General features: G+C 45.6%; 1 protein-coding gene across 3 annotated transcripts; it reads left to right on the top strand.

Annotated features, from left to right (window-relative positions):
* The first annotated feature begins 1,898 nt into the window (after nucleotides 1-1,898).
* On the top strand, nucleotides 1,899-25,857 carry NAPA (NSF attachment protein alpha). Of its 3 annotated transcripts, XM_018556004.1 has the most exons (12): nucleotides 1,899-2,041; nucleotides 12,025-12,108; nucleotides 12,620-12,627; nucleotides 13,035-13,151; nucleotides 15,170-15,216; nucleotides 16,161-16,238; nucleotides 18,299-18,354; nucleotides 19,864-19,948; nucleotides 20,111-20,215; nucleotides 20,300-20,368; nucleotides 24,331-24,381; nucleotides 25,681-25,857. In XM_018556004.1, the coding sequence occupies exons 1-12, from the start codon at nucleotides 1,944-1,946 to the stop codon at nucleotides 25,780-25,782; spliced, it is 900 nt and encodes a 299-aa protein (XP_018411506.1). In that variant the 5' UTR covers nucleotides 1,899-1,943; the 3' UTR covers nucleotides 25,783-25,857. The 3 variants fall into 3 exon arrangements, with proteins under 3 accessions (XP_018411506.1, XP_018411505.1, XP_018411507.1); XM_018556003.1 differs by lacking the exon at nucleotides 12,620-12,627 and having other exon boundaries at nucleotides 12,025-12,104; XM_018556005.1 differs by lacking the exons at nucleotides 12,620-12,627; nucleotides 13,035-13,151 and having other exon boundaries at nucleotides 12,025-12,104.
* The last annotated feature ends 1,104 nt before the right edge of the window (nucleotides 25,858-26,961 follow it).

Below are 26,961 nucleotides of genomic sequence, written 5' to 3'. Positions count from 1 at the left end.
AATCTCAGGGGAACACAGACTGGTGTTCTAATCCCTCTCCATCTATCCAAAACTACAACAAAAAAATGCTTTGGCTTCAGTTACACTTTAACCCTTTCGGAACTATTCTGCTTTTGTGACCAGTTTAGGAACTTGGCTGCTGGCAACACCCCAAATGCCAATTACAATATCAAATATGTTGCCTTTGAAAAATTCAAAGAACTCCAGGAAAAAAAAATCTTAACCCTTACAGTGGGATTACCCCCACATTGCAAGAATTAAAGTGAGATTAAGCTCAGGAGTTAAATCTTACAAACGCATTGCAGTACCTCAACTATTAACAGAAATATATCTTATTTGTGTATCACTCGGCTGTAGATCCTGTAAAGTAGTCACCGCTCCAAGCTCGCTCCTGTGATAGACTACAATCTCAATACAAATTGGTAAACTCACAGGGCTATTCACAAAATGGTGAAGAGTTAGGAGAAGTGAACAATCTAGGACGAAATAGCCGATTTGGAAAAAATCTCCAATTCAGCTCGCTTTCCACTCCAGCTATGTTGTCCTAGATTGTTCACTTCTCCTGCCTCCTCCAAACCCTTCACCCTTTAGTGACTAACCCGGTGAGTTTACCAATGTGTATTGAGATTGTAGTCCATCACAGGAAGGAGCTTGGAGCGGTGGCTACTTTACAACACGCACATGGACCATGGGGAACAAAAGTAGCCCCCCTCCAGAAGGAAGGACAGTGTCCGCACCAATTCAGAGATGATTTGAGGCTCTACAGCCGATACATTTCTGTTAATAGTCAAGATACTTAAATGCATTTTTAAGATTTAACTCCTGAGTAGTTTCCCTTTAACTGCTCGTTTTCATCTAGGTGGGAAAATAAAGTTATACTCACCCAAACCTCACAGCCAGCTGGCTGTTAGACCATTCCGCCAGCCTGTCTCTTTCACTCCAGCAATGGAATGTCCCTCAGTGTCCTCACAAACAATACATTGTATAACAAACATGATGACTCACTGGACCTTAGATCACCAGAGAGGTGGGGGGGGAAGAGAGGCTGTGGTACACTGGTCTAACAGCCAGCCAACCTTGAGGTTCAGGCAAGTATAACTTTATTTTCACTCCTAGACAAAAACGAGCTCCACTGCAAAGGTTAAGACCCCCCCCCCAGTTCTTCTATAAGAAGGTGGCCAAAAAAAAGGACTTTTCCTTTGACAATACTTTTTCCTCATACATCCAGCAGTTATCTGCAGCTAGGGACAAATGGCCATCCCTTGGCACAACCTGCATCCAAGGCCGGTTATCCGTCAACAGCTCTTGATGTGCTGATCCATGTGAAGAGTGGGAGACAGCAGCGGGCCCGGTCATTGCTACATAGGGGATAAGCGCCATCCATAACTACTCCTGCTACAAGAAACCAGCCAATTAAATCCCATGTGAATAAGGCTTTAGGGGGGAATTTTCTCTCACTTCCGCTCAGATCTGCATGACAGACAGACATTTGGTATTTTAATGAAGAAAAGGCAGCTCCCAATACAGGAAAACCTCTTTCTGCTAGCCAGAACCTTGCACACAATGATGTATAAACACAGCGATACGTACACCGCACGATCCTTCCGCTGAGCTGCAATCCAGACTCTCCTGCGCGCTAGCGCTACACAGGCGGCGGGGATTTAAATCAGTCACGTGAGGGAAAGCATCAGCTGAGCCGAGCTGGGGGCGGAAGTGGCGTTTATGTGTCGATCACGTGAGCAGTGTGGGCGGAAGTAGCGCTGTGTCAGCGTTCGGGCTGTAGTCTCCCATCCTAGTGAGCTGTCATTTACCTTCGGGGCCGTCAGTCGCCTCTTTGGGGTCCCCGGCCCCGCCGATCACCCGCCAGCCCTATCACTTGGTCCTTATCCTAGCTTGTTTTCTGACACCTATCCCGGCTCAGGCCTAACCCCCCATCTGTAGCCATGGATAACACCGGGAAAGAGAAGGAGGCCATGCAGCTAATGGCTGATGCCGAGAAGAAGGTGAAATCTTCCCAGTCCTTCTTCTCCGGGCTGTTCGGGTGAGTAGAGGGAGCCAAATATCTGTTACAGTCCGATTGTGTAATGTGGAGGATTAGGCTTCGTTGTAAACAAATGGGGAAGGGGGGGATTTACTAACACTGGAGCCGACAGAATCTGGTGTAGTTGCCCAACCAATCAGCTTCTTTCTTCAGTTGGTTAAGTTAAGCTTTGAAAATGAAAGATAGCAGCTGATTGGTTAGGGTCTTTGATTGGTCAGCTGTGGCCGGGGCATTCTCCACCACTTTATGTGTAGCTGTGTGGTGGAGAATCCCTCAGGAGCATCTATTTGGGGGGGTGTCGTGTCGTGTCACTGACCGTTTTGCATGGGCTTGGGTGATCTGAAAGCCCTCCCACGTTCCTATTCAATTGTTAGGATCAGATGATAAGAGGGTCTGCATGGACCTCCCCCCTGCAATTCATAAAGAGTGATGCTGACATTTTTTAGAAGGATGCATGCTTGTGTCATAGGATGCTCTGCGGCCAAGCTTCATTGGTGGCTCATCATGATGATCCTATGGCTTCGGGTGTATGTATGGCCAGATCTTCTTCTTTTTTTTTTTTTTTGTGATGGATGGAGTAGAGAAGGGCATAAACAGGATATTATTTGCTGTATATGTCCCATTGGGGAAACTTCCCTTCACTTCCTGTCCTAGGGACAACAGGAAATTTAGAGGACATCTCCGTAAGCGAGGGGAATTCCCTTCCTAGCTGTCCCGAAAACTGGTGTCCCCATTGGAAAACTTCCACTCACCCCTTGTTTTGGGGACAGCTCTAAAATTTGGATTGGATGAACCTCCCCAATGGGGACACAGGCAGCAATAAAAAAAATTGCAGAGGGTCTAAACCTTCCCCACTCTATTGAAAAATAAAAAAGAGATGCTCATCACTCACAGAATCTGGCTGCTGTGGGCACCTGTTGCACCTTTTTGGATAAGATGGTATGGATGACTTGTACATGGCCTGGTGTGATTTCACTAGGGGCCCATTCACACCTGTCCCTTCCAGTGTGTTGCTTTAATGCGCATGCTTTAGGCCCCGTTCACACTGAGCGATTACCGCGCGATATCGCTCTCCAATGCAATCCAATGGGGCTCTGTCTGTAGCTGTTGCGGGTCATACGTCGCTACAGCAGGACCCTTTTTGGAGCGGATTTTGCCGCGATTCTAGCTTGCTCAATGCAAGCATTTGCGCGACAAATCCGCGATATCCTGCAAAATGCAAATCGTGCCACAAACACGTGATTTGTGAATCGCTCAATGTGAATGGGGCCTTAGGCTATTTACCGCGATATCGTGCGGTAAATAGCCGTGATATCGCGGTAATTACCGCGTGGTAAATTGCTCAGTGTGAACGGGGCCTTAGGGTGCATTATGTCACGTGTCAACATTCACTGCGTTAGGAAGTGCAATCAAATATGTGGAAGGCCAACACCCCAGGCCGGAGAAAAAAATAATTCACTATTTTATTGTAACACTGCACACCACAACATGAGGTAGTTAATTACTGTGCGTTAGGTTAATACATTGGGGTGCTATTGACAATGAATGGAACTGCATTTCTGCAATGCATCGCACTGGTAAGGTATCAACAGGTCCTAAGGCTCTGTTCACATCTGTGCGTTGTATCAATGTACACAAAGATGCGTGTTGCCACAGTGTGCCAAAACCCCTTGCCACTTGTCAACATTTATTGTTAATGGTACCCTGATGCACCTTGTGTGTTTAAAGGCTTCATTCACATCTGTGTGCTGCAGAAACATGAGCCTTTTCCTGTGCGTTGCCAAAGCATGCCAAAACATATGTCTGGCACCCTTACACACCTTGCAGCACCATGAGCACCCACGTGTGTGAAACTGCACTAAGAAAATGGTAACAAAGCGCAGAGGGGAGAATGTATAAAAACTGGAGCAGTTGCCCATGGCAACCAATCAGCTTCTCTCCTCAGTTTGTTTAGTTAAGATTTGAAAATTAAAGAGAAGCTGATTGGTTGCCATGCACAGCTGCTCCAGATATTGTCTGCTCCGGTCTTGATAAATCCCCCTCCATGTGTTGTGGTGAGGTGCATTTTGGGGTAGATTGGGCAGCGAATGACTCGTCCTTGTTACTTGCTGAAAGATTTCTTGCCGTTTCCAATTCTAGGTAAGGCCTCGTTCACGAGGGCAGTAAAAAGAGAACTTTGATCCTTGTTTTGTTTGCCCCCTGACTACCCACCTAAACCTAATACAGGGGCTACTCATGCTTGTACACCTGCCACGGCTCCAATGCTTTGCGTCGTGGCAGATTTTAAACAGCATGCTGCCACTTGCCAAAGACCACCAAACAGGCGGTTCTGCATGCCGAATGTGACCATTGCAATGGGACTATTCCGCAACTGCCTGTCCATTGCAATAATAAAATCCCCATTGCCTACTGAACGCCAGGCAACTGCTGTACTACCATCTGAGTCTGCTAGTGCACCTGACACTACCACCCCACAGGGTGACAATACTGCTGTCCAAGGGTGGCTCCATTGTTCCTCCAAGGCAGGAAGTGTGTTACTGGCCGGATCACCTGGTGAAAGAGGCAGACAAGAGCCTGAGATAAAAGAAAACTAATGCAGACACTACACCTAAGAATTGGCATACTGCAATATATTAAATATTTGCTTTTGGATCCAGATAAACTTTTATAGTAATATGGGGTACATCTGTGTACCTAGAAGGGGGATCCAGCTATCTGTGTCTTAGTTCCAGTAGGTTGACTTTCTCAAGCCATGGTTGCCAGCCTGCATTCGCCCAGAGCTGAGTGTATTTCTGGCGACTTCAAAACTTTATTTGAACATTTTTACACACGTAAACACATATTTTAAAAGCATTGTTACACGTGTCAAGCGTCAGGCATTTGTTTTGTCCATTGGAAAATGCTAGAGGAGGAGAGCAGTTCTTCTGGCGCTCACTTGCAAGTGTTTCCATTGGAGTCTTTGGGCCCAAAACCAACAACACTCATGTACCTTTTCAAGCTTCAGGGAACCGAGCGTATTGAGGAAGAGTCAGCAGGAGCGTGCAGGGAAATGGGCAATAGCATAATGCGACAAAACTCTCAGGTGATAATATGTTCATATGTAGAGTAGAGATTGTTTACTACGGCAGCTGATTGTGTCGTCAAAGAGCTAAAGGACCTGAATCCAGTCACTCCTCGCTGCACTGCTACAAGGCCGGTAATGACAAACTGTCTGACTGCTGTAATCCTATTAGTGACGGATCACTGTTGTAGAGTAAACATTCAGCTCTTTTTTCTGTACGTGTATTATTTATGGATCATCAAGCCTACAATGATAAACATCTCACCATGTTCACAAATTGGTATGTAACTGACCCCATACATGCATGCATACATGCATACATACATACATACATACATACATGCATACAAAGATGGCTAGATATTTAATAGCATTTGTAACTTTGCTGTACATCTTACTGGGCCGTGTAAGCTGCCATTTCATGTTGAGGGCCTGTTCACACGACGTCCGTTTTGTGTGCTGACCGGATCCGTACGCTGCTGCACTCAAAATGCATCCCAATGTATCCCTATGTGTTTTATGGGCTACAGTTCTCACGTGCGCAGTCCTTTCTGCTTACGACAGAAGAAATACTGCATGTCACATTTTGTCCGGTCCGGAAACGCAACGCAATGCAATGCAGCTATGGAATGCACTGCATCAGCAGCTCCACATCTGCTGATCAGGACCTGATCTCATGTGAACAGGCAGGAGACTGAGGGCTTCCTTTATAAAACGTATGGTGGATACCGTTCACACGGCACTAGTGACCCCAGAGGGCGCTGATGAGTATAGGAAATTCCTGTACTCGTCAGCACCACCTAGGGGTACTAGTGCCATGCGATCATTATCCGCCCAGCTATACGCTTATAAAAGAAGCCCGTCCAGTGTAAGTGAGCCCCAGCAATAAACTTCTCTTATTTGCTCCCTTTCTGTCGGAGAAATATACCATTGGAAGCCTTTTGTTATTGTTGTACCTGCTGCTCTTGTCAGACATTCAGGGCTGCCCTGTGTCTTCTACATACTTCCGGTCTTGTCTCAAAAAGTATTTTTAACCCTCGTAGTTCTTTTCTTGCACTACAGAAAAGTAGGAGGTGTATTTATAAACCGTTCGCCCAGCGAACAGCTCTGCAAAGAGATTTGCCGCATATTATGGCCCCTTGATGAAGCCATGGAGAATATGAAGAGGGACTTTGTAGTTCTCAATGGGGCACGGGTGTGGTGACATCTCCTTTTAAGTACTTCCTCCTGACACATATCAGAAGATCAGTACCTCCAAACGGACCTGGGGTTGGAAGAAGAGTCAGCAGGAGCTTGAGTATTGCACCCTTTATACGGCCCTGGGGTTGAAGGAAGAGTCAGCAAGAGCCTGGGCATTGCGCCCTCAGTATGTACCTGGAACAGGAAGAAGAGTCAGCAGGAGCCTGTTCATTGCACCCTCTGTATGTAGCTGGCACAGGAGGAAGAGTCAGTAGGAGACTGTTCATTGCACCCTCTGTATGTACCTGGCACAGGAGGAAGAGTCAGTGGGAGACTGTTCATTGCACCCTCTGTATGTACATGGCACAGGAGGAAGAGTCAGTGGGAGACTGTTCATTGCACCCTCTGTATGTAGCTGGCACAGGAGGAAGAGTCAGTAGGAGACTGTTCATTGCACCCTCTGTATGTACCTGGCACAGGAGGAAGAGTCAGTGGGAGACTGTTCATTGCACCCTCTGTATGTACCTGGCACAGGCACTGGGCATTGCATCCTCCAAATGTACCTGGGGCTGGAGGAAGAGTCGGCAGGAGCCTGAGCATTGTTCCTGCCATCCCCTGACTGCAGTTGCAATGCTTTACAGGTTCAAATGCAATACATTAATAAATACACTTTCAGTATGTGTGTATTTATTGTAACCTGAAACTGTTACTTTGTCTAGTATGAGCAGTGTACAGGTTCACTCTGAAAACTGGTTCATAAAACCAATTTGCTGTAACAGTTCTCAGACCTAATAGTAGGAGACAGTAATCTGCTGTCCTTTGTGTCAATGGGCTCGTGTTGTTGTGAAATCTCCTCTTCCGGAGGTCTTGTGACAATGCAGTCACACTGCTGATATCAATCAGTATAGTAGACACGCTCTAGAGATCTCCTCTAGAACCTTCCTTTATTAATATTTGCTTGTTTGTTACAAACGTGGATGAACTGAACTCTTATCTCCTGTCATTTTTATCCGAAGCGTCTCCATGGTAACTATCGTTTAGATTCTCCATGATGGTGGGAGAAAGCAAGAGCAGGAGAAATGTTTGTTCCATGTAGTCTGGGCAGTTTTCAGTATGATCTGCAGCGTTCCGATCTCTGCTATTTCTTCAATCATTTCCCTTCAGCTGTTTTCTTTTTCCTTCCTTGGGATTGGAAATTGATTTTTCTAATTTAATTAATAAATATACATGTGCTCAAGGGGACAGCCATATATTTTTTTATTAGTATTCTTATTCGTATTTATATAGCACTGCAAATTTACGCATCATCTGGTCTGTGTTTAGGTTTTGAAATAAGTTTTCCCATTTTATTTCCCCCACTAGGTTGCGCAGCTTCTCAAAGTTGGCCCTTCTGAAGTTTAGGGTTCTAGTCCTTCCAGTACACTTCCCTTTTCTGTGTTCAATATTAAAAGTAATCACATTGTGATCACTATTACCCGATTACACATTACACATTCACATCAGTCCCTGCCCTCAAGGAGCTTACAATCTAAAGGTGGCCATACACTTTACAACCATCGCAAGACCTTAGTCTTGCGGTGGTTGTAAAGTAATGAAAAAAACGTACGATCTGCCCATCTTGTACAGGCAGATCGTACTTGCGATCATCGCAAGCCCGCCCCCCTGAGGGGCGTGTTTCCGATGACCGCAATGCTGAATGGGCAGTGTGCGCACACTGGCCCGTTCGGCATTTGTCTCCCGAGCACCGTTCAAACCAGCCGTTTTTGGTCCAGGCGCTAACTGTTTGGACAGAATCTGGACATTGTGTGACCGAGCCCTTGTAGTAGTAGTGTTTAGTAAAAATGCTTTTTTGGTTTTCTTCTTATCTCTTTATTTTATTGTTATTTCTTTATTACTGGTAATTATATACCTGACAATTTACACAGTGCACATTCACATCAGTCCCTGCCTTCAGGGAACTTACAATCTAAAGACCCTATCTCACATACATACACAGGGAGACCATGCAAACTCCTTGCAGATAGTGACCTGACCGGGATTCGAACCGGGTACCCTGAGTGCTGCAAGACAGAAGTGCTAATCACAAAGCCTTAAAAGAGAACTATGGGGTAAGTTATTTTCCCCATAGTTCTCTTAAGGGTCACGGGAGAACATAAACTAGCGTCCTCCCGTGACCCAAAGCTCAGTATATTGCGAGCTACAGCTGGCAGTATCCTGAGCGCGCCGCAGCCGGGACGGATCCCGACATAACTGTTGAGATCCACCCAGCTGCGTGAGTGACAGCTGGCTCCCACTGTACCCGCCCCCTCACCTGTCCATTCCTCCACTCGGCGCTGGAGGATCGGGGAGGGGGGAATCCCTGTGGGGAGCGCTGACTGACAGTCACCGCTCTCTGCAGGGAGATGATCGAGAAGTGAGCGAGCAACGGTATGTGTTCGCTCACTTCCCGATCTATTGAGCCAACGTGTGACAGTTTCATTGTCACAGGTCGGCTTGAACTATGAGGCTGAGTGATTTTCATTCACCTCATAGTTCTCCTTTAAACTGACAGCAGTACTCTCTGTAAGAGGCAGATATACACTGAGTGGCCAGATTATTATGACCACCTGATGTTTGTAGGCAAATTAGCTATAATTTGCAGCTGAAGTTGCTAGAGGGCCAGACCATTATAAATAGGGAAGCAGGTTGTTTACCACGATAGTAGAAGTGATTTGTTTCTGAAGATACGGGGAAACAACGCGATTTAACAGTAACAGAACGTGGGATGATTGTTGGCGCTTGGAGCCATGGAGCGAGTATCAGCAAAACAGCAGAATTCGTTAAATGTCCAAGAGCAGCTGTTGTTAAAGTGTTTAAAGACTGGACTGTCAGCCGAAAATCTGGGTGTGAACGTGCGAATTGTGGCCGTCAGCGACTAATCAATGTTAGGGCAGAACGGAGAGTGGCAAGACTGGTACAAGACAACAGAAGGGCAACAGTGCCGTGTCAGATTCCTCGCATCACCTTTCAACATCTCGTGGAGTCACGAGGCGGCCCAACGAAGTCATCTCGTGGAGTCACGAGGCGGCCCAACAAAGTACTGATGGGGTGGTCATAATAATCTGGCCACTCAGTGTATAATAAAGCTGAACTCAGGGCAGATATAAAAGACCCAAATTAGTGCAGCTCTGTATCTATTAATGTAATTTCTATAAGTGCAAGCAGTGTAAGGGCCGGAATTTGAACTGGTACCCGCTTCTTGAGTCCTCTACTATATAGCACAGCTCAGACTGGGAGAGGGAGAAGCAGTACAAGGAGCCAGTCATTTGTGCTTCATTGCTTATGTGCTAACAAGGAACATGCAATAGGAGGAGAGAGCAGAGTGGCAGAGATTTGAGTTCATCGGTCTGCTGCTTGTCCTTTCACTGTCCACGGTCTGCACAGAAAAAGGAAGGAGAGGTGTGAACAATTGTAGTCAGTCGTGTGCTATCAGCGTGTCATACCTGTCACTTTAGGACAGAGTGACCATGCTTTCTGATGGCATACTCACTGATCCACATGTCCTTACTGCCTCCCTGCTGCAGGAGTCCACCTTAAGTAAAGCAGAGCTCTGACCTGGAGAGGGAAAAGCAGAAAGAGGAGTCAGTTACTTGTGCTGCAGTGCTCATGTGCTAACAAGGAACATGTGACGGGGAAAGAGCAGAGTGATGAGCTCATCAATCCGCTGCTACTCCTTTCACTGTCCAGTAACTGCAGCAGAGGAAAATCAGGTCTCCTGTCCTGCCAGCCAAGTCTGTACTGTGTGACAGGGCTGTGTAAATCTCGCAAGGGATGGACAGAAATACAAATCTTCTAGTAAATAAAACCGCCCCCATATATGTGTTTAATCTGTGTATTTAGTGGTTTGCCCAGCATGGACAAGGAAAGGTTCACTAGAACAACTCTGGGCATGTGAAAAAGTAATCAATCCTTGCAGTGGGGCTTCCCCAGCACTTCAAGGGTTAACAGCTCGCTTTCATCTAGGGCAGGGGTAGGCAACCTCGACTCTCCAGCTGTGCTGAAACTACAAATCCCATAAGCCGTTGCAAGCCACAGGCATGACTCCAAGAGGCCAAAGCATAATGGGATTTGCCTACCCCTGATCTAGGGTCTAAATAAAAAAAAAAGATATACTCACCTGATACTCCGTCCTTGCTGGCTGCTAGACCGGTCACCACAGCCTCTCCTTCCCCCAACTCCGGTGATCTAAGGATCCATGACATCATCATGTCCATTGACTTGCATTGAATGCTAAGATCCAAGGGGATATACTCACCTGATCATCGGTCCTTCCTGGCTGCTAGACCGATTCCCGCAGCCTCCCTTCCCCCAGCTCCGGTGGTCTAATGATCCATTACATCATCATGTCCATTGACTTGCATTGGATGCTAGGATCCAAAGAGACATTCCACAGCCGGAACGGAGGAAGTGAGAGGTGAGCGGTCACTGCTGCGGAACCGAGGATCAGGTGAGTCTGTCTGCTTTATATTAGATCCTGGATCAAAATGAACAGTTAACCCTTGAAGTGCAGGGATAGCCTCACTGCAGGGGATAGTTTTTTTTAATGCCTGAAGTTCTTCTTTAAACTCCAAGCAAAGTTCAAGGTTCAGAAGCTTCTCTCCTTCTGAGCAGCTTATATTAACCTTCCCCACTCCTGCACCACTGGGGAGAAGGAGAACTACAGGGCTGACTTTAAGAACCTCACTTGCTGGCTAGAAATAGTAAATATGTCATTCATATATTATGTGAATCCCTTTGGATCTTAGCATTCAATGCAAGTCAATGGACATGATGATGTCATGGATCCTTAGATCACCGGAGTTGGGGGAAGGAGAGGCTATAAATCTATATATGGCGTCCAAATATTCTTCACATAATTTATCTCTAATTATATTGATGATGATATAAATAATACTAAAATATGTTTCCTTTGAAGCAAAACTCCATCTTTTCCACTAACCGCCTGGTGTTGTGCTTGAAGTAACCACCATCATCATTATTATCATTATTATACAGGATTTATATAGCGCCAACAGTTTGCGCAGCGCTTTACAATATAAGGAAGACATTGCAATCACAATACAAATCAAGACAAGATGGTAAGGAGGGCCCTGCCCCTGAGGGCTTACAATCTAAAAGGCATGTCAGATGGGTTTGTAGTTTTAAGTAGCTTCTGTATAACATTTACAGTAAATGTAACATTTTCTCTTCAAATACAATGTTGTTGGTGTCTGTGAAGGTTCTCATTCATCCAGGTCATGGTATCTCTGTAAAAAAGTCAAGGCAACTGGACTTGCTGTATTTTTCTTGACGACATTTCACTGGACATCCAACCAGCTTTCTCAATTCAGGATGACAAAAATTATCTGGGAATAATTATGGTGAATGTTATGGTGATTGGAGCAACATTCACCATATTTTATTCCCAGAGAGGTTTTGTAATTCTGAATTGAGAACGCTGGTCGGATTTCCAGTGAAATGTCGTCAAGAAAAATACAGCAGGTCCAGTTGCCCTGACTTATTCTTTACAGAGATAATGTTGGCGATGTTTCTTTTTTCGGACACATTTCACTAAAGTGTAAAGAGAACCTTTTTATAGCGCCCCGATGTCAGTCATGTGATGGGGATTTTGTGATTGGATGTTTCAAGTGACTACAGATTTATTTTCATTCGCTTCACAATTTAGTAAATCTGGACCTTTTTGTCTGATTTTTGTCTATTTCAGCGGCTCCTCCAAGGTGGAAGAAGCTTGTGAACTTTACGCCCGGGCAGCCAACATGTTTAAAATGGTGAAGAACTGGAGCGGTAAGTATCAGATGGTTTGCTGATTGGGCCTGGTGTTAAAGGGAAGACTAGTCCACACATCGCTCATAGAAGACTTCTGAGTTCAGCCTTCATTGTTCTGGTACTGGTTTGAAAGAAGAAAAAGCCGATATCTGCTCCGCAGACAAAGCCTTCATTTTAATTAACATTGCTGTGCATTTGTGAGCCGCTCTGTCTTGTGAACTGACTTTAAGGGCCCGTTCACACCAATATCGCAAGGCAATTGCCAGTCAAAGGAGGGTCCGTTGTCTTGCAATTTCAACCTCCGTTGACTTCTGCTCCATTGCATGTTTTTTGTTTTTTTTGTTTTCTCTTTTTTTGCCAATCTTTATTTTAATTAACAAGGAGTAGACAAACTTCTTTTACATTGCGCTGAAAAAAAGTAGATCATGCTTTTTTTGCATAGCATCGCAGCTGTGTGAATGGGTTCCATTCACAGCCATTTATTTTTTGGTGCCCTTGCGTTAGCGTCCATTGAAACACAAATCCCAGCACAGTGGATCTGGTGTGAATGGAGCCTAAGAGTGCTTTCACGCCAAAATTGAAAGGTACTCTGAAGTCAACAGAGGGTCCGTTGACTTGGGATTGTACCTTTCGATTTCCCTCCAATCCATTGCGTTATTTTTGACATTTTTTTTTTTCTCCTTGCAAGCTTTATGTGAAGTAACATGTCCTGAGTGGACATACTTCACTGTAATGGCTTGTGATGCATTGCATTGCTCTACTTTTTTTTCAGCACAGCAACACAGTGCTGAGGTGTGAACTGTCCCCATTCACACCAATTCATTTTTAGTTGCCCTTGCGTTACCATCCATTAAAAAACGGATTGTAAAGCAGCTCACCAGATCCAGTGTGAATGGGGCCTAAAAATGTTTTATCTTGTAAATAAACATTCTTCTCCTCCTCTTCCAGCTGCTGGTAATGCTTTCTGCCAAGCTGCCCAGCTTCATCTACAAGTCCAGAGCAAGCATGATGCTGCAACAAACTTTGTGGATGCTGGCAACGCTTTCAAAAAGTCTGATCCTCAAGGTAAGAGCGCCGTGTGCCTATAGTTAGGGGTTATCGGGGACCTGGCACAAATTAAAAGGAGCTATTTTTAATACGTGTGAGCTTTGGAACCATAGTGATCATCTTTGCTTTACTGAGTTCTGAGCTCACTGGCTGCACTTCATTAAAAAGTGAAGAAATGGTGTGAATAATTGTAGTGGGCCACGTGTTGTCATTGTGTAATGTCTTTACATGGGCAGATTGAGCTATTTAAAGTGACACTGTCACTTGTCAATACAGGGCAGAGTGTCCGTGCTTCCTGATATCCCCCCCCCCCAGCATGGTGTACCCTCTGATTCACATTCCCTTGATGCCTCCCTGCTGCAGGAGTTACACAAACGGAATGAGCGGCACTGTGAGATTTAATCGTAAATGTCCAGTGATTGTGCTTTGGGTTTCTTTCATGACGATTAATCACTTGGTAGTGACTGCACTTCCACTCGACAGGTCCCCAAAAGAGGCCTTGGGTAAGTCAATTGAAGCAGAGAACAAAGGCGCCACCCGATGAAGAGCAGTCCAGAATTGTTTTATTAATGGAAATGTAAAAGCATCAAGTAGCCAAAGTGTTTCGGGGGTAAACAAGAATCCCCCTTCATCAGGGCTTGAGGTGTAATTCAGAGAGGAATCCTTTGGATAATCAGATTTGGATTACAGAAGAGATCACTAATAGTGACCACCAGATCTAATCATATAAAGAGATAGGGCACAGGCAGCTCTGATGAAGAGGGACTGTTGTTTCCCCCCCCCAAAACGCTTTAGCTCTTTGATGCTTTTATATCTCTATCAATAGAACTATTTTGGACTCCTCTTCATTGGGTGGCACCTTTTTTGCTTCAATTTCCTGCTGCAGGAGTCCACCCTGAGTAAGCCCCAGTGTCGGAGCTTACCCAGTTGAATAATGTCATTGCTCACCCCACTCACACAACAGTGTTCTGGTCTGGCATTTGCCCATCCGGCCTGAGCACAGTGACATGGGAGAGGTCACATGCTTCCTAAAATCTGGAAGGCCCAGTAACAATGCAAGGGAACCAGTGAGAGAGTGCAGATGGTTGACTATAACTCACTGAGGCAGTGGGCTATTGGTGTTCCATAACACTTCCCCCTTTTAGCAACATCATTTGTAGGAGTAGCTTTGCAGGAGTGGGAGGCATGAACCTCTGTATATTCCATCCTAGAAGTTTTAGCTGATTATTGGTCACCCTCAAACAGAGGGCAGACCTATATACATCAGACCAAGCACTACTAGTTGACTGCTAAGTGTATAAGCTAGAACACAATTCTTTGCGTGTCCCTCTGAAACTATTTTCACTTTATTACAGAGGGCCTGATTTCAGGGATAAGTACCCATCATGTACTGTCCTTCTGTCCAATGATGGCTTTTTATTGTACTTTGAGGGGTTCACTCACTGGATCGGCCGCTCTCAAATTAAAACTGGTTTCAGACAGGCACACAGAGGAACTTTTTTTGTTTTTTAAAGTGTATATGAACCCCAAAACTAAATTTTAATACGGTGTCGCACTTGCACATTGTAAATGTAGCTACATTTAAAAAAAAAAAAAAACCTATTTAAGCTTTCAGCCCTGGCAGTTTTTTAGAGTAACAAAGGAATTTGTAATTGTTTAAAAAAAAAAACAAACAAACTATTTTCATACTTTGTAATGCCTCATTGACTGTCAATATATCGGGTTTACATTATATTTAACATTTGACAAAGGTTCAGATGACCACTATGACTCCCGCAGTCCAAACAGCATGCTGGTAGGTTAGTCGGAGGTCACCCAAATTTGGTCCTACTATGTGTGGAAGAATGTATGATTGTGGTAGCTACACAGACTGATGTGGATGGATCACTGTACTCTGTAAAGCTGCTGTAACAAAGGTCTGCACTGTATTAATGAGTAAAAGGAATAAGTAAATGTTGATAGTTTAGAGGAATAATTGAAGTTCTGCTATCAGGATCTGATGTTGGCTGTTATGCTGTATATCTTTTGTTTTGCAGAAGCCATCAACTGCCTGCTTCGAGCAATTGAGATCTACACTGATATGGTGAAGCATTCTTCTTTCTCTATAATTCTCCGAATATATTTGTGCACTTAGCTTTGCCTGTGTACGGCCTGATTGACATGTTCACTTTTTGGAAATATTAAGGAGGGTTATAACCTTCACTTCCTGTCTGATAGCCACAACAGGAAGGGAGAGCTAATCCGTCCAAAGTGAGGGAAATCCCTGGTGGTCAGCAAGGTCACCAGAACTAGTGTCCCCATTGGAAGATTTCCTGCTCTGATGGCAACACTGAAAATGGAATTTGTGTTCACTGTCAGTGATCATGGTCACCAAGACAAATAGAGAATGTGGATCTTCCTAATAAGTACACAGACAGCAATTTAATCCTACTCTTGAAAAGTAAAAAATGGTGTTGTCCTTTTAGTTGTACTTTAATACTTTTCCACTATCTGTAAATACGCTGCTTTCCTATGTTCCCCCATTGCTCTGCTCAGCTGCCAGATGTGAAGAGGGTGTAAATGCCAAGACGTGGCTTAGAGCTTCCTCCAAGTTGGGGGGCGCTCTCCCCACTCCCAGCTCTGGGTTTCTGTGCGGCCAGTCATCAAGCAGCATTGCTCTCTCCTGGGTGGAACAGGAGGATTTGCATGATCCCCATACCTAGAACTAGCAGGTATTTTCCCTGAATCCAAGGAGCAGGGGAGCAAAGGCAAGTTGTGTGTGCTGCAGGTGGGACAGCCATTAAAGTGAACTGCTTGGTTATGTCTGCATGCTTTAATGTATTGATTTGCAGCCACCTGATTTGCACTTTGGCTATTTGCATTAACGTGCAGGGGTACCTGATATTGTGATGACCTGTGTATCTAAGTTTAGAAATCATTACCTTGTATTTGTTGACTTTACACAAACTGTTACATTAAAGTGCGATTCCCTTATTTACACATATAAATCCTATGCTGTAATAGATGTTTATTGCTTCTGTGTTCCAGGGAAGATTCACCATTGCAGCCAAACATCACATATCCATCGCTGAAATATACGAGTCCGAGCTGGTGGACGTAGAGAAGGTGTGTTTATATGCACATACACTTGTTTATTAGATCTAAGATTTATGGAACGTCAGCCAATATTTTTTTTATCAAAACAAATTTATTGATAAGTTAAATATTAGAGCAGAGTGAAAAGTATAAAATGATGCACAGTGGCTTAATGGTTAGCACTTCTGCCTTGCAGCAGTGCCGCCATACTGGTAGGTTAATTGGCTCCTGTCTGTATCGGCCCTAGTATGTGTGCATATGAGATGGGGACCTTACATTGTAAGCTCCTTTAGGGCAGGGACTGATGTGAATGTGCAACTATGTAAATTGCTGGCACAAGTAACAAATAAGAATACAAACATATACACTATACAACATGGTGAGAAGGAATAGTGACAAAGTATACATTGTTGTTACTTTAATGAAATGTGTCACACTGTGCCCTTTATGTAGATCATGTGAAACCGTCTGTAAAAAAAACAAAACAGTAAAAGGCAGAATGTCAGAGGATTATCTATAATAAGTCAGACAGATTGTGTATAATAAATAAGCAAATAAATCAGACCAGTATTATCATATGGGTCATGTAAGTCATAATTCACTAATTGCTAATGAAGAATAACAAATTGGGTGCTTGATGGTAACATGGGGGGTATGCCAATAAAGTTATTTATTAGGTAGAGCTGTACATCTGTGGCGTGGAAAGGAGGCATTTAGTTGTTGCCTTGCAACCAGAGAGACCACACTCTTTTAAATTTAATAGGGTGTCCAACCATTTGTGGGTTTTTTTAGGGGTAAAGTGGCATTAACAAGGTCAAGGGGGAGGAGACCAGCCAGCTCTGAGCTTTGGTTTCTCTGAAATAAAAATAATAATTTTATAAATAATGATCATATTGGGGCTGATTTATAGACCATTCACACAGCTCTTTGCTGTGTAAATAGTGTGCTGTAGGGCCACTAGATGGAGAGAGGAACATAGGAAATTGCTATGCTCTATGGCTCCATCTAGTGGCAATACAGCGCTTGTGAATCTCATTCGCACAGCAAAGAGCTGCCCTTAAGTGTTCTGTAAAAAAAGAAAAAAATCCAGACAGTATGTAACAGGGTAGTATTATAAATTCATGCTGTACGTATTAGTGAGTCAGTAGCTGACAGAGGATAACAAAGCGTGCAATGCGTGCCTGTCTCTATAGCCCTTCCGAGATCCATCACTGGTAAAGCTCAGCCTGACTCCTGCCTAGCTGCTTATTTCAGGCTGATCTGCATCTGGTCTTTAAAGTTGTGAGTTTGGGTGTGATAGCAATGCAGCAACACGTATGGCTTTCTTCATTTCATGATCTTGTGATTCCAGCCAAAACAACTGGGTGAGGCTTTTCCATCATTTCTCTCCTAGTGCATCCAGATAGTGAAGGTTTTCTTGTAATCGCTGTAATAATACACATGGAGAACAACTATGTGATGCTATGTTCAGTATTTTTTTTCTAAATGTGTTTTTTTTTTTTTTTTTTATGGCCATTGCACTCACTTCAAGCCTTTAGAGCATCATTTTTGTGGGTTCAAGTGCATTTGTAGCTTAAACTCCCAACCTGGGTATATCTGTAAAAAATAAGTCAAGGCAACTGGACTTGCTGTATTTTTCTTGATGACGTTTCACTGGTCATCCAACCAGCTTCTCAATTCAGAACGACTTGTACAAACATTCTCTGGGAATAAATATGGTGAATGTTGTTCCAATCCACGTAATCTCCCAACCTGGGGGTCCTTGGTGAAACCCCTGACTCTACTTTCTCCCCAGCTACTGCACCTCCCTTTTGGTTGGAAGTCTGGGAGGTGCAGTGATTTGCAGGAATACAAGCAGAAAGGGATTTGACAGATTGATTTGATTGAGAATCCCCAAGTTGGGAAGCTAGCCCACAAATATATAAGACCCACAGTAATGTAATTCTATGTACTTGCATTGAGTGTAATGGCCGTTCTAACGACTAGGTTCTAAAATAACGTTTTAGAACCTAGTCAGCACAGCTGTGCTACATATCTACATACATTTAGTCTGTAGCTTTTTTCATGTTTGTTTCATATCTTCCTTGCAGGCAATTGCTCACTATGAGCAGGCAGCTGATTACTACAAAGGCGAGGAGTCCAACAGGTACACATTGATCACTTCATCTCCTTTACTTCTGTATCAATATTCAGTTTAAATTGTACCAAATCCCTAGATTATTAAAAAAAAGTAGCCATCTAAATGCATACAGCGAGCATGTAACCCTCTAAATCCATACATGGGTACAGCCTTCTTGCTCTGTGCTTGCATTATTTTCATGGAAGAATAGCCATTGTGCTCTGCCACATACTAAGGCAGGGCTGGGCAAATTGCGGCCCTCCAGCTGTGGTGACACTTCAAACAGAAAAAATGGCCAGCGCACTACCGTGGTGGTGACTGTTGGCGGTTTTAGGGTGAGCAAGATTCTAAACCAGGGAGAGGAACCCTGTATATAGATATGAAAAAGACAAAAAAGGAGCTCTACAACCCAAAGATTTATGATCCTTATTGTGTATATTCATGAATGAATTGCAGTGTTACACGTGATGAAAGTATCTGCAAATATTAGGAATCAAAAGACTCACTGTTGGATGGACGAATGGATGGTACTGACAGCTTAGGTCACGAGAAGCTCCTGTGGCTGGAACATATGAGTGTTACCGTTGGCTGGATGTGGCGTCATGCAGCCATGTATACGAACAAGTTGTGCACTGGGGATGTTTTTGCAGTCAGGAGCCGTGGGTACTCAGTTGGCCAGGCTGTGACCCGTCGGCACAACGGAGATACCGCTCCACAGAAGTGGAGGGCTGTCGGCAACCAATAGGTGTAAATAATCGTTGGAGATCTGGACTGGAGGACCGGGGAGTCAGTCTCCCTTGGTGGTGGGGATGTCGGTCTGGGAAGTCGGCTACGCGTTTTTCAAGCCCGAGAAGAAGTGTCACTTCAAATCCTATCATGAATCGGCCTCTGGGAAACATGTCTGTGGCGGTCAGTCTTGCAATGCCGAATGGGATTTGTAGTTGCACCACAGCTGGAGGGCCACATTTTGCCCACTCCTGCCCTAAGGGCATCAGACTCAACTGTTTAAACATCTACATGTTCATATTCCATAAGTGACCTCGACCTATGAACATCACATGAAAAAATGTATCTGAAAAATCTCAAAATTATCGTTTTTTGGGGGAGGAATCTGGGATTTCTATAGAGAAAAAGGAAAGCAGCATGCAAGCACCTGTTATATGTTTTTGGTTGTAGTTTATATGCGTTGATGACGTACAGGTACACTTGAATCTATAAACATTTAAAAAGTGTAAATGCCCAGTGATTGGCCAGGAGGGATGGGATTATTGTGCTACTAGTCATATGACACAAGTTAGCACTTTAGAGATGAAAGTCAATTTCTGTATACAGTTGTTAACATTCATTAAGGTTTTGGGGTTTACCTATTGAATACATATAGTTTTCATTTACAGTTTCGTCTTTTAAAGGAATGTAGCTAAACGCAACATACAGTATATACTACTATAAAACTTCTCTTACGGGAGGCATTTTCTATCAAGCACGAACTTACTGGAATCTTGTTTGGTAACCATCACATTATGTCTCTTCTTTTAGTTCTGCCAACAAATGTCTTCTGAAGGTCGCCACGTACGCAGCTCAGCTGGAGCAGTATGCAAAAGCTGTTGAAATCTATGAGCAGGTAAAAGCCGCAGACTCTGTTCAATGTGGGTCACCTCTATAGGATAGGACTATCTGATTCTTCTTCACTTATTGGATCTTTCCAATGAGCTATCAGCCAGTAGGGAAGGGCTGGATTGCACTACCTTATGTCCACTCAGTCTGTCCCTTGTATTTCCTTTAGGTTGGTACCAGTGCGATGGACAGCCCTCTACTCAAGTACAGTGCCAAAGATTATTTCTTCAAAGCTGCCCTTTGCCATTTCTGCATTGACATGTACAACGCCAAGGTAATATGCTTGTTTGCTTTGGGCATATAGGTGTTTGAATTTCAGACGATATGCAGCATTTAATGTATGTGTGCTTTGTTACAGTTGGCAGTCCAAAAATATGAGGAAATGTTTCCAGCTTTTTCTGATTCCAGGGAGTACAAACTTGTAAAGGTAAAATATGCCTTGTCTATCAATCCTTCTTTCAGTCTAAAACCTTTTTGTCCATCTAATGTCTGTCTGTTTAATCCAATACTCGGTACAGGGGTCCTTAAGTGCAGCGCCTGAATTCACCAAAGGACTGCGCAAAATATTTAATGCTGCAGATAAATGTCAGACTGCAGGCACACTACAAGAGATGGGCAGAGGCTGCAGGCATGATGCAGGAGAGGGACAGAGGCTGCGGGCATGGTACAGGAGAGGGACATAGGCTGCAGACATGGTACAGGAGAGGGACAGAGGCTGAAGGCATGATACAGGAGAGGGACAGAGGCTGCGGGCATGGTACAGGAGAGGGACAGAGGCTGCAGGCATGGTACAGGAGAGGGACAGAGGCTGCAGGCATGGTACAGGAGAGGGACAGAGGCTGCAGGCATGGTACAGGAGAGGGACAGAGGCTGCAGGCATGGTACAGGAGAGGGACAGAGGCTGCAGGCATGGTACAGGAGAGGGACAGAGGCTGCAGGCATGGTACAGGAGAGGGACAGAGGCTGCAGGCATGGTACAGGAGAGGGACAGAGGCTGCAGGCATGGTACAGGAGAGGGACAGAGGCTGCAGGCATGGTACAGGAGAGGGACAGAGGCTGCAGGCATGGTACAGGAGAGGGACAGAGGCTGCAGGCATGGTACAGGAGAGGGACAGAGGCTGCAGGCATGGTACAGGAGAGGGACAGAGGCTGCAGGCATGGTACAGGAGAGGGACAGAGGCTGCAGGCATGGTACAGGAGAGGGACAGAGGCTGCAGGCATGGTACAGGAGAGGGACAGAGGCTGCAGGCATGGTACAGGAGAGGGACAGAGGCTGCAGGCATGGTACAGGAGAGGGACAGAGGCTGCAGGCATGGTACAGGAGAGGGACAGAGGCTGCAGGCATGGTACAGGAGAGGGACAGAGGCTGCAGGCATGGTACAGGAGAGGGACAGAGGCTGCAGGCATGGTACAGGAGAGGGACAGAGGCTGCAGGCATGGTACAGGAGAGGGACAGAGGCTGCAGGCATGGTACAGGAGAGGGACAGAGGCTGCAGGCATGGTACAGGAGAGGGACAGAGGCTGCAGGCATGGTACAGGAGAGGGACAGAGGCTGCAGGCATGGTACAGGAGAGGGACAGAGGCTGCAGGCATGGTACAGGAGAGGGACAGAGGCTGCAGGCATGGTACAGGAGAGGGACAGAGGCTGCAGGCATGGTACAGGAGAGGGACAGAGGCTGCAGGCATGGTACAGGAGAGGGACAGAGGCTGCAGGCATGGTACAGGAGAGGGACAGAGGCTGCAGGCATGGTACAGGAGAGGGACAGAGGCTGCAGGCATGGTACAGGAGAGGGACAGAGGCTGCAGGCATGGTACAGGAGAGGGACAGAGGCTGCAGGCATGGTACAGGAGAGGGACAGAGGCTGCAGGCATGGTACAGGAGAGGGACAGAGGCTGCAGGCATGGTACAGGAGAGGGACAGAGGCTGCAGGCATGGTACAGGAGAGGGACAGAGGCTGCAGGCATGGTACAGGAGAGGGACAGAGGCTGCAGGCATGGTACAGGAGAGGGACAGAGGCTGCAGGCATGGTACAGGAGAGGGACAGAGGCTGCAGGCATGGTACAGGAGAGGGACAGAGGCTGCAGGCATGGTACAGGAGAGGGACAGAGGCTGCAGGCATGGTACAGGAGAGGGACAGAGGCTGCAGGCATGGTACAGGAGAGGGACAGAGGCTGCAGGCATGGTACAGGAGAGGGACAGAGGCTGCAGGCATGGTACAGGAGAGGGACAGAGGCTGCAGGCATGGTACAGGAGAGGGACAGAGGCTGCAGGCATGGTACAGGAGAGGGACAGAGGCTGCAGGCATGGTACAGGAGAGGGACAGAGGCTGCAGGCATGGTACAGGAGAGGGACAGAGGCTGCAGGCATGGTACAGGAGAGGGACAGAGGCTGCAGGCATGGTACAGGAGAGGGACAGAGGCTGCAGGCATGGTACAGGAGAGGGACAGAGGCTGCAGGCATGGTACAGGAGAGGGACAGAGGCTGCAGGCATGGTACAGGAGAGGGACAGAGGCTGCAGGCATGGTACAGGAGAGGGACAGAGGCTGCAGGCATGGTACAGGAGAGGGACAGAGGCTGCAGGCATGGTACAGGAGAGGGACAGAGGCTGCAGGCATGGTACAGGAGAGGGACAGAGGCTGCAGGCATGGTACAGGAGAGGGACAGAGGCTGCAGGCATGGTACAGGAGAGGGACAGAGGCTGCAGGCATGGTACAGGAGAGGGACAGAGGCTGCAGGCATGGTACAGGAGAGGGACAGAGGCTGCAGGCATGGTACAGGAGAGGGACAGAGGCTGCAGGCATGGTACAGGAGAGGGACAGAGGCTGCAGGCATGGTACAGGAGAGGGACAGAGGCTGCAGGCATGGTACAGGAGAGGGACAGAGGCTGCAGGCATGGTACAGGAGAGGGACAGAGGCTGCAGGCATGGTACAGGAGAGGGACAGAGGCTGCAGGCATGGTACAGGAGAGGGACAGAGGCTGCAGGCATGGTACAGGAGAGGGACAGAGGCTGCGGGCATGGTACAGCAGACCCAGGAGGACATTTTTGGCCAAACAGTTACTGCATCCAATCAATTGCAATTACTGTTCGGACAGCCATGACTGCTCTCTGTCTGAATAATAGGGATGCACCGATACCAAGTACCGTACTCGGTACAAGTACAGATACTTTTCGAGCTCCAAGACTAGACTAGAGAAAAATTCAAAAAGTTAGGAGGCAGCTGTCATTTGTAAGGAGCACACAGAGCTCCTGGAATTTGTACATCCCTGTTTTAATCTATGATTTTTTTTTTTTATAAACATATATAAGGGATGCACCGATACCATTTTTGCAAGTACAAGTACTGATACATTTCTGTTTATTATCATGTGACAGTTTTTCTAAAACAATACAGACTAATGATTTCAGGACAGTGGTGGAGCGCCAGAGCCCGGTCCCAGCTGCAACCGCTGCAACCCTGGTAGTTCTCATGAAAATGCCAAGTATCGGCACCGGTACTCAAAAACTATCGGTGCATCCCTACTGAATACAATAGCCAGCAGGGAGATTCCTCCATCCACTGTGTTTAGCATTGATGGGGGAATTGATTAGTTTCTGCATGCTGAATGAGAGAAATCTATGCTGTATACCTGGTTTTAGAATCAAATGCCTGCATGCAGTATTCGGGCTATGGATTGGGCACCAGGGATCAAATCTATTTAATCAATCAATCGTCTGTTATACTTGTGTATATTTCTTTTGATACTGTTGACCTAAAATGTTACATAGTGATCGGTTGTACTGCCGTCATCAAGTCTAAAGGTGCCCATACACTGCACGATTCTCTTACGAGAATCGCGGGCAATCCCGCGATCGTACAATAATCGCAAAGTGTATGGAAGGCGTGCAACCGTTTCTACTGTACGGTCGCACGTCTTCTGACGAACAAGCAGGCTGGAAAACCCGCGGAGAATCGTACGATTCTCGGCGGAGTTAGTGGCCTGCTTGTTAGTGGTGGGCTTGCGATGATCGCAAGTACAATCTGCCTGTCCAACATGGGCAGATCGTACGTTTTTAAAATTACTTTACAACCTTGCGAGGGTTCTAAAGTGTATGGCCACCTTTAGACAAGCGACTGCTTAAAGTGAACGAGTATCCCAGACTAGAGGGAGCCACACTAGATTTTACATAAAAAGCCTGTATACAGTAACGTCAGCTGCGTGGAACTCTTCTGGTCATTTATTTGAGCAGTTTTCACCGATTGTAACCTCTGGGTATAGTTTTCTTCATGTTCCGAGTTTGCGTTGCCAACGTTTGTCTTTACTTGATCCACATTTTTTGTCATGGATTATAAAGTGTGAGTTTAATGATCGTACGTGTTCAGTAATACTCTTTGTGCTTCACTAACAGAAACTGCTTGAGGCTCATGAAGAACAAAATTTGGACAACTACACCGATGCTGTAAGTTTGCTTTTCTCCAGTATACGTGTGTGTGTGTGTGTGTGTGTGCGCGTGTGTGTGCGTGCCCGCACACACGCGCACATGTTTGTATCTGTGTGTATGTACACTGATAAGCCATAACATGAGCACTATAGGAAGAAGGCAAGTGTGATGCTTTGGGCAATATTCTGCTGGGAAACCCTGGGTCCTGCCATTCATGTGGATGTTACTTTGACACGTACCACCTACCTAAACATTGCTGCTGACCAAGTACACCCCTTCATGGAAACGGTATTAGCCGATGGCCTTTTTCAGCAGTTCATAACAGGGAAGGAGACCAGCTCTTCCAAAGATGGCTATTTCTATGTAATCATTTTGTCTGGGGTTTTTTAAACATGTTTGTAATAAAATGAAATTAATTTTAAGGTCTGTAATGTTTGCTTAAAATCCCCCTTCTGGTTCTGCAACCACAAAAATACCTCTGTGGTTTGTTTTATGTCCATACAGAGACAGGTGAGCAGCTATGGACTATCGGCTGTGGTAGTGTCAGCGGTCCTACTTGCGGTGCCACCGCGGCTGGAAGTGTGGACAGTAGATTGAACACTCCAGTGATGTCAGTGTCTCTGCCAATAGGAGCAGTGTAAAAAGTTAGTATCGGTGCAGGGGAAGGTAATCTTGACACTCCAGCTGTTGTAGAACTAGTCCCAGGAGGAGTTGCCAGACTCCGCCTCTGGGAGTCACGCCTGTGGGCTGTCGGAGGCATAATGGGATTTGAAGTGCCGAGGTTGCTGACCTGATGTTTTGCGGAGCAAAGCTTCTCCCAGTTGTCTTGTGACATCATCACATTTCCAGCTTGAGCCTTTAGAATAAATCGTATTTTTATAAAGGAAGGTATTAAATGCATGTTTTCTTTAATAAACAGTGAGGGGAATTTATCAAAACTGGAGCAGACATTCTGGAGCAGTTGCCCATGGCAACCAATCAGCTGCTCTCTTTAGTTTGTTCAGTTAACATTTGAAAATGAAAGAGAGCAGCTGATTGGTTGCCATGCACATCTGCTCCAGATTTTGTCTGCTCCAGTATTGATAAATTCCCCTCAATGTCTTTATTCTGATATCTTTTCCAATAGCTGTTGCACATTTCAGGGAAACATAACCGATCACATTTAACCTTTTTGTATCAGTTTACAGCAATCGGAGACCTAAAATCATGCTAAATAATATTCTGGACACTGTTGGCAATACCACAGTTGCTTTCTTCTGTTCTAGATCTCATCCTGCCCAAAAGCCTCGGGCTCAATAAATCTTTTTTGCTCCACAGGTAAAAGAATTCGACTCCATCTCCCGTTTGGACCAGTGGCTGACTACAATGCTGCTCCGCATTAAGAAGACCATCAAAGGGGAAGAGGAAGACTTGCGCTAAGGGTTCTATTCCGTACCACCTTCCCCCCGTGATCTGAGCCCACTTTAGGAATTGTGAGGGCGGGTTGCGGGAAAACTGCTTTCATTATTGGCATACAAATTTGACTTCACCACAAGATCCTCATTCACCATCAGGGAATTCTGCCGCTGTATTTGAGCCGTTTTGTGAACACAATCAGTCATAAGCAGTCAGCTGATTGGCGGGCTGCTTTCCATTGTGGATTCTGAACACAAAATGGCTGGTTTTACAGTACAGGGGCATTGTATACCCCCATAATAAAGGAAGTCTCATTTTATTTGGGGGGGATTTCTCCATTTAGGTCAACAATATTTCAGCTGGACGGCATGACTTCCCTGCACGTTTTTAGCTAGCATTGGAAACCTCCTCATTGACAAGTGGGCTCCTTTTTTTTTATACTGTCAGAACCCAGGCGCCGTCTGTGCAATTTGCACTTTTTGGGGGCAAGCCGCTCATTGTCAAGTCGTACCATTGCATGGATTTGGGGGGGAGGGGGGGCGCGCGCGCGCGCATGTAAAGGGAGGGGAACCGGGAAGGCTGAACTCTGGCCACATTACTCCACACTAAGCATAATATAAACCTATATATGTATTTTATTTTTAGAGGATGGTAAAGCCATAGCCTGGCCAAATATGGGAGCTTAGTACATCTGAGCCGACCATCCAGGAGAGCGCATCAGAAATGCAAGGTTCTATTCTATTTCTTCCTTGCCACCCTTTGGTGTGTTTAGATTTAAATAATTGTATTTATCCAGAGATGTAGGAAGCCATATCGACTATCTATGTGACAACGATTTAAGCTGCACACTTGGAATTAGCACAAACACTGAGCATCGGGGTTTAGGACCAAGGAGTTTTGGGGCTTAATTATGTATAAACAACGGGTTGGTTCTCCCGTATCACTGGAATTTGCAGGTTTCAGATGTTATTTGTTTTAGGTGAATTTGTTGCTATGGGCAACAGACACTTTAGTTTTGAGTCTGTGCTCCCTCCTGTTTTAATATCGCGAAGATGAGGTCTTGTGTGCTATACTAGCTTGTGAGACACATGTCTGCATCTTCCAGGAGGGCCGGGACCTGGATGGAACCATGTTGTCAAATATGAAATAAAACTGTTTTCTTTTTACCATCGTGCCCCCGTAAATGGAGACCGCTACAAAGTT

This window comes from Nanorana parkeri, unplaced genomic scaffold (genome assembly GCF_000935625.1).
Source record: "Nanorana parkeri isolate BGI_ZX_2015 unplaced genomic scaffold, ASM93562v1 scaffold221, whole genome shotgun sequence".
Taxonomy (NCBI): Eukaryota; Metazoa; Chordata; class Amphibia; order Anura; family Dicroglossidae; genus Nanorana; species Nanorana parkeri.
This window is presented reverse-complemented; position numbering and strand designations above follow the sequence as displayed.

What these genes read in the sequence shown, in the direction of transcription:
- NAPA (XM_018556004.1), top strand. Translation starts at nt 1,944, where the DNA reads ATGGATAACACCGGGAAAGAGAAGGAGGCCATGCAGCTAATGGCTGAT. An exon ending in TTGAGATCTACACTGATATG is followed by an intron (nt 15,217 to 16,160) that starts GTGAAGCATTCT and finishes TCTGTGTTCCAG; the next exon opens with GGAAGATTCACCATTGCAGC. An exon ending in GGGAGTACAAACTTGTAAAG is followed by an intron (nt 20,369 to 24,330) that starts GTAAAATATGCC and finishes CTTCACTAACAG; the next exon opens with AAACTGCTTGAGGCTCATGA.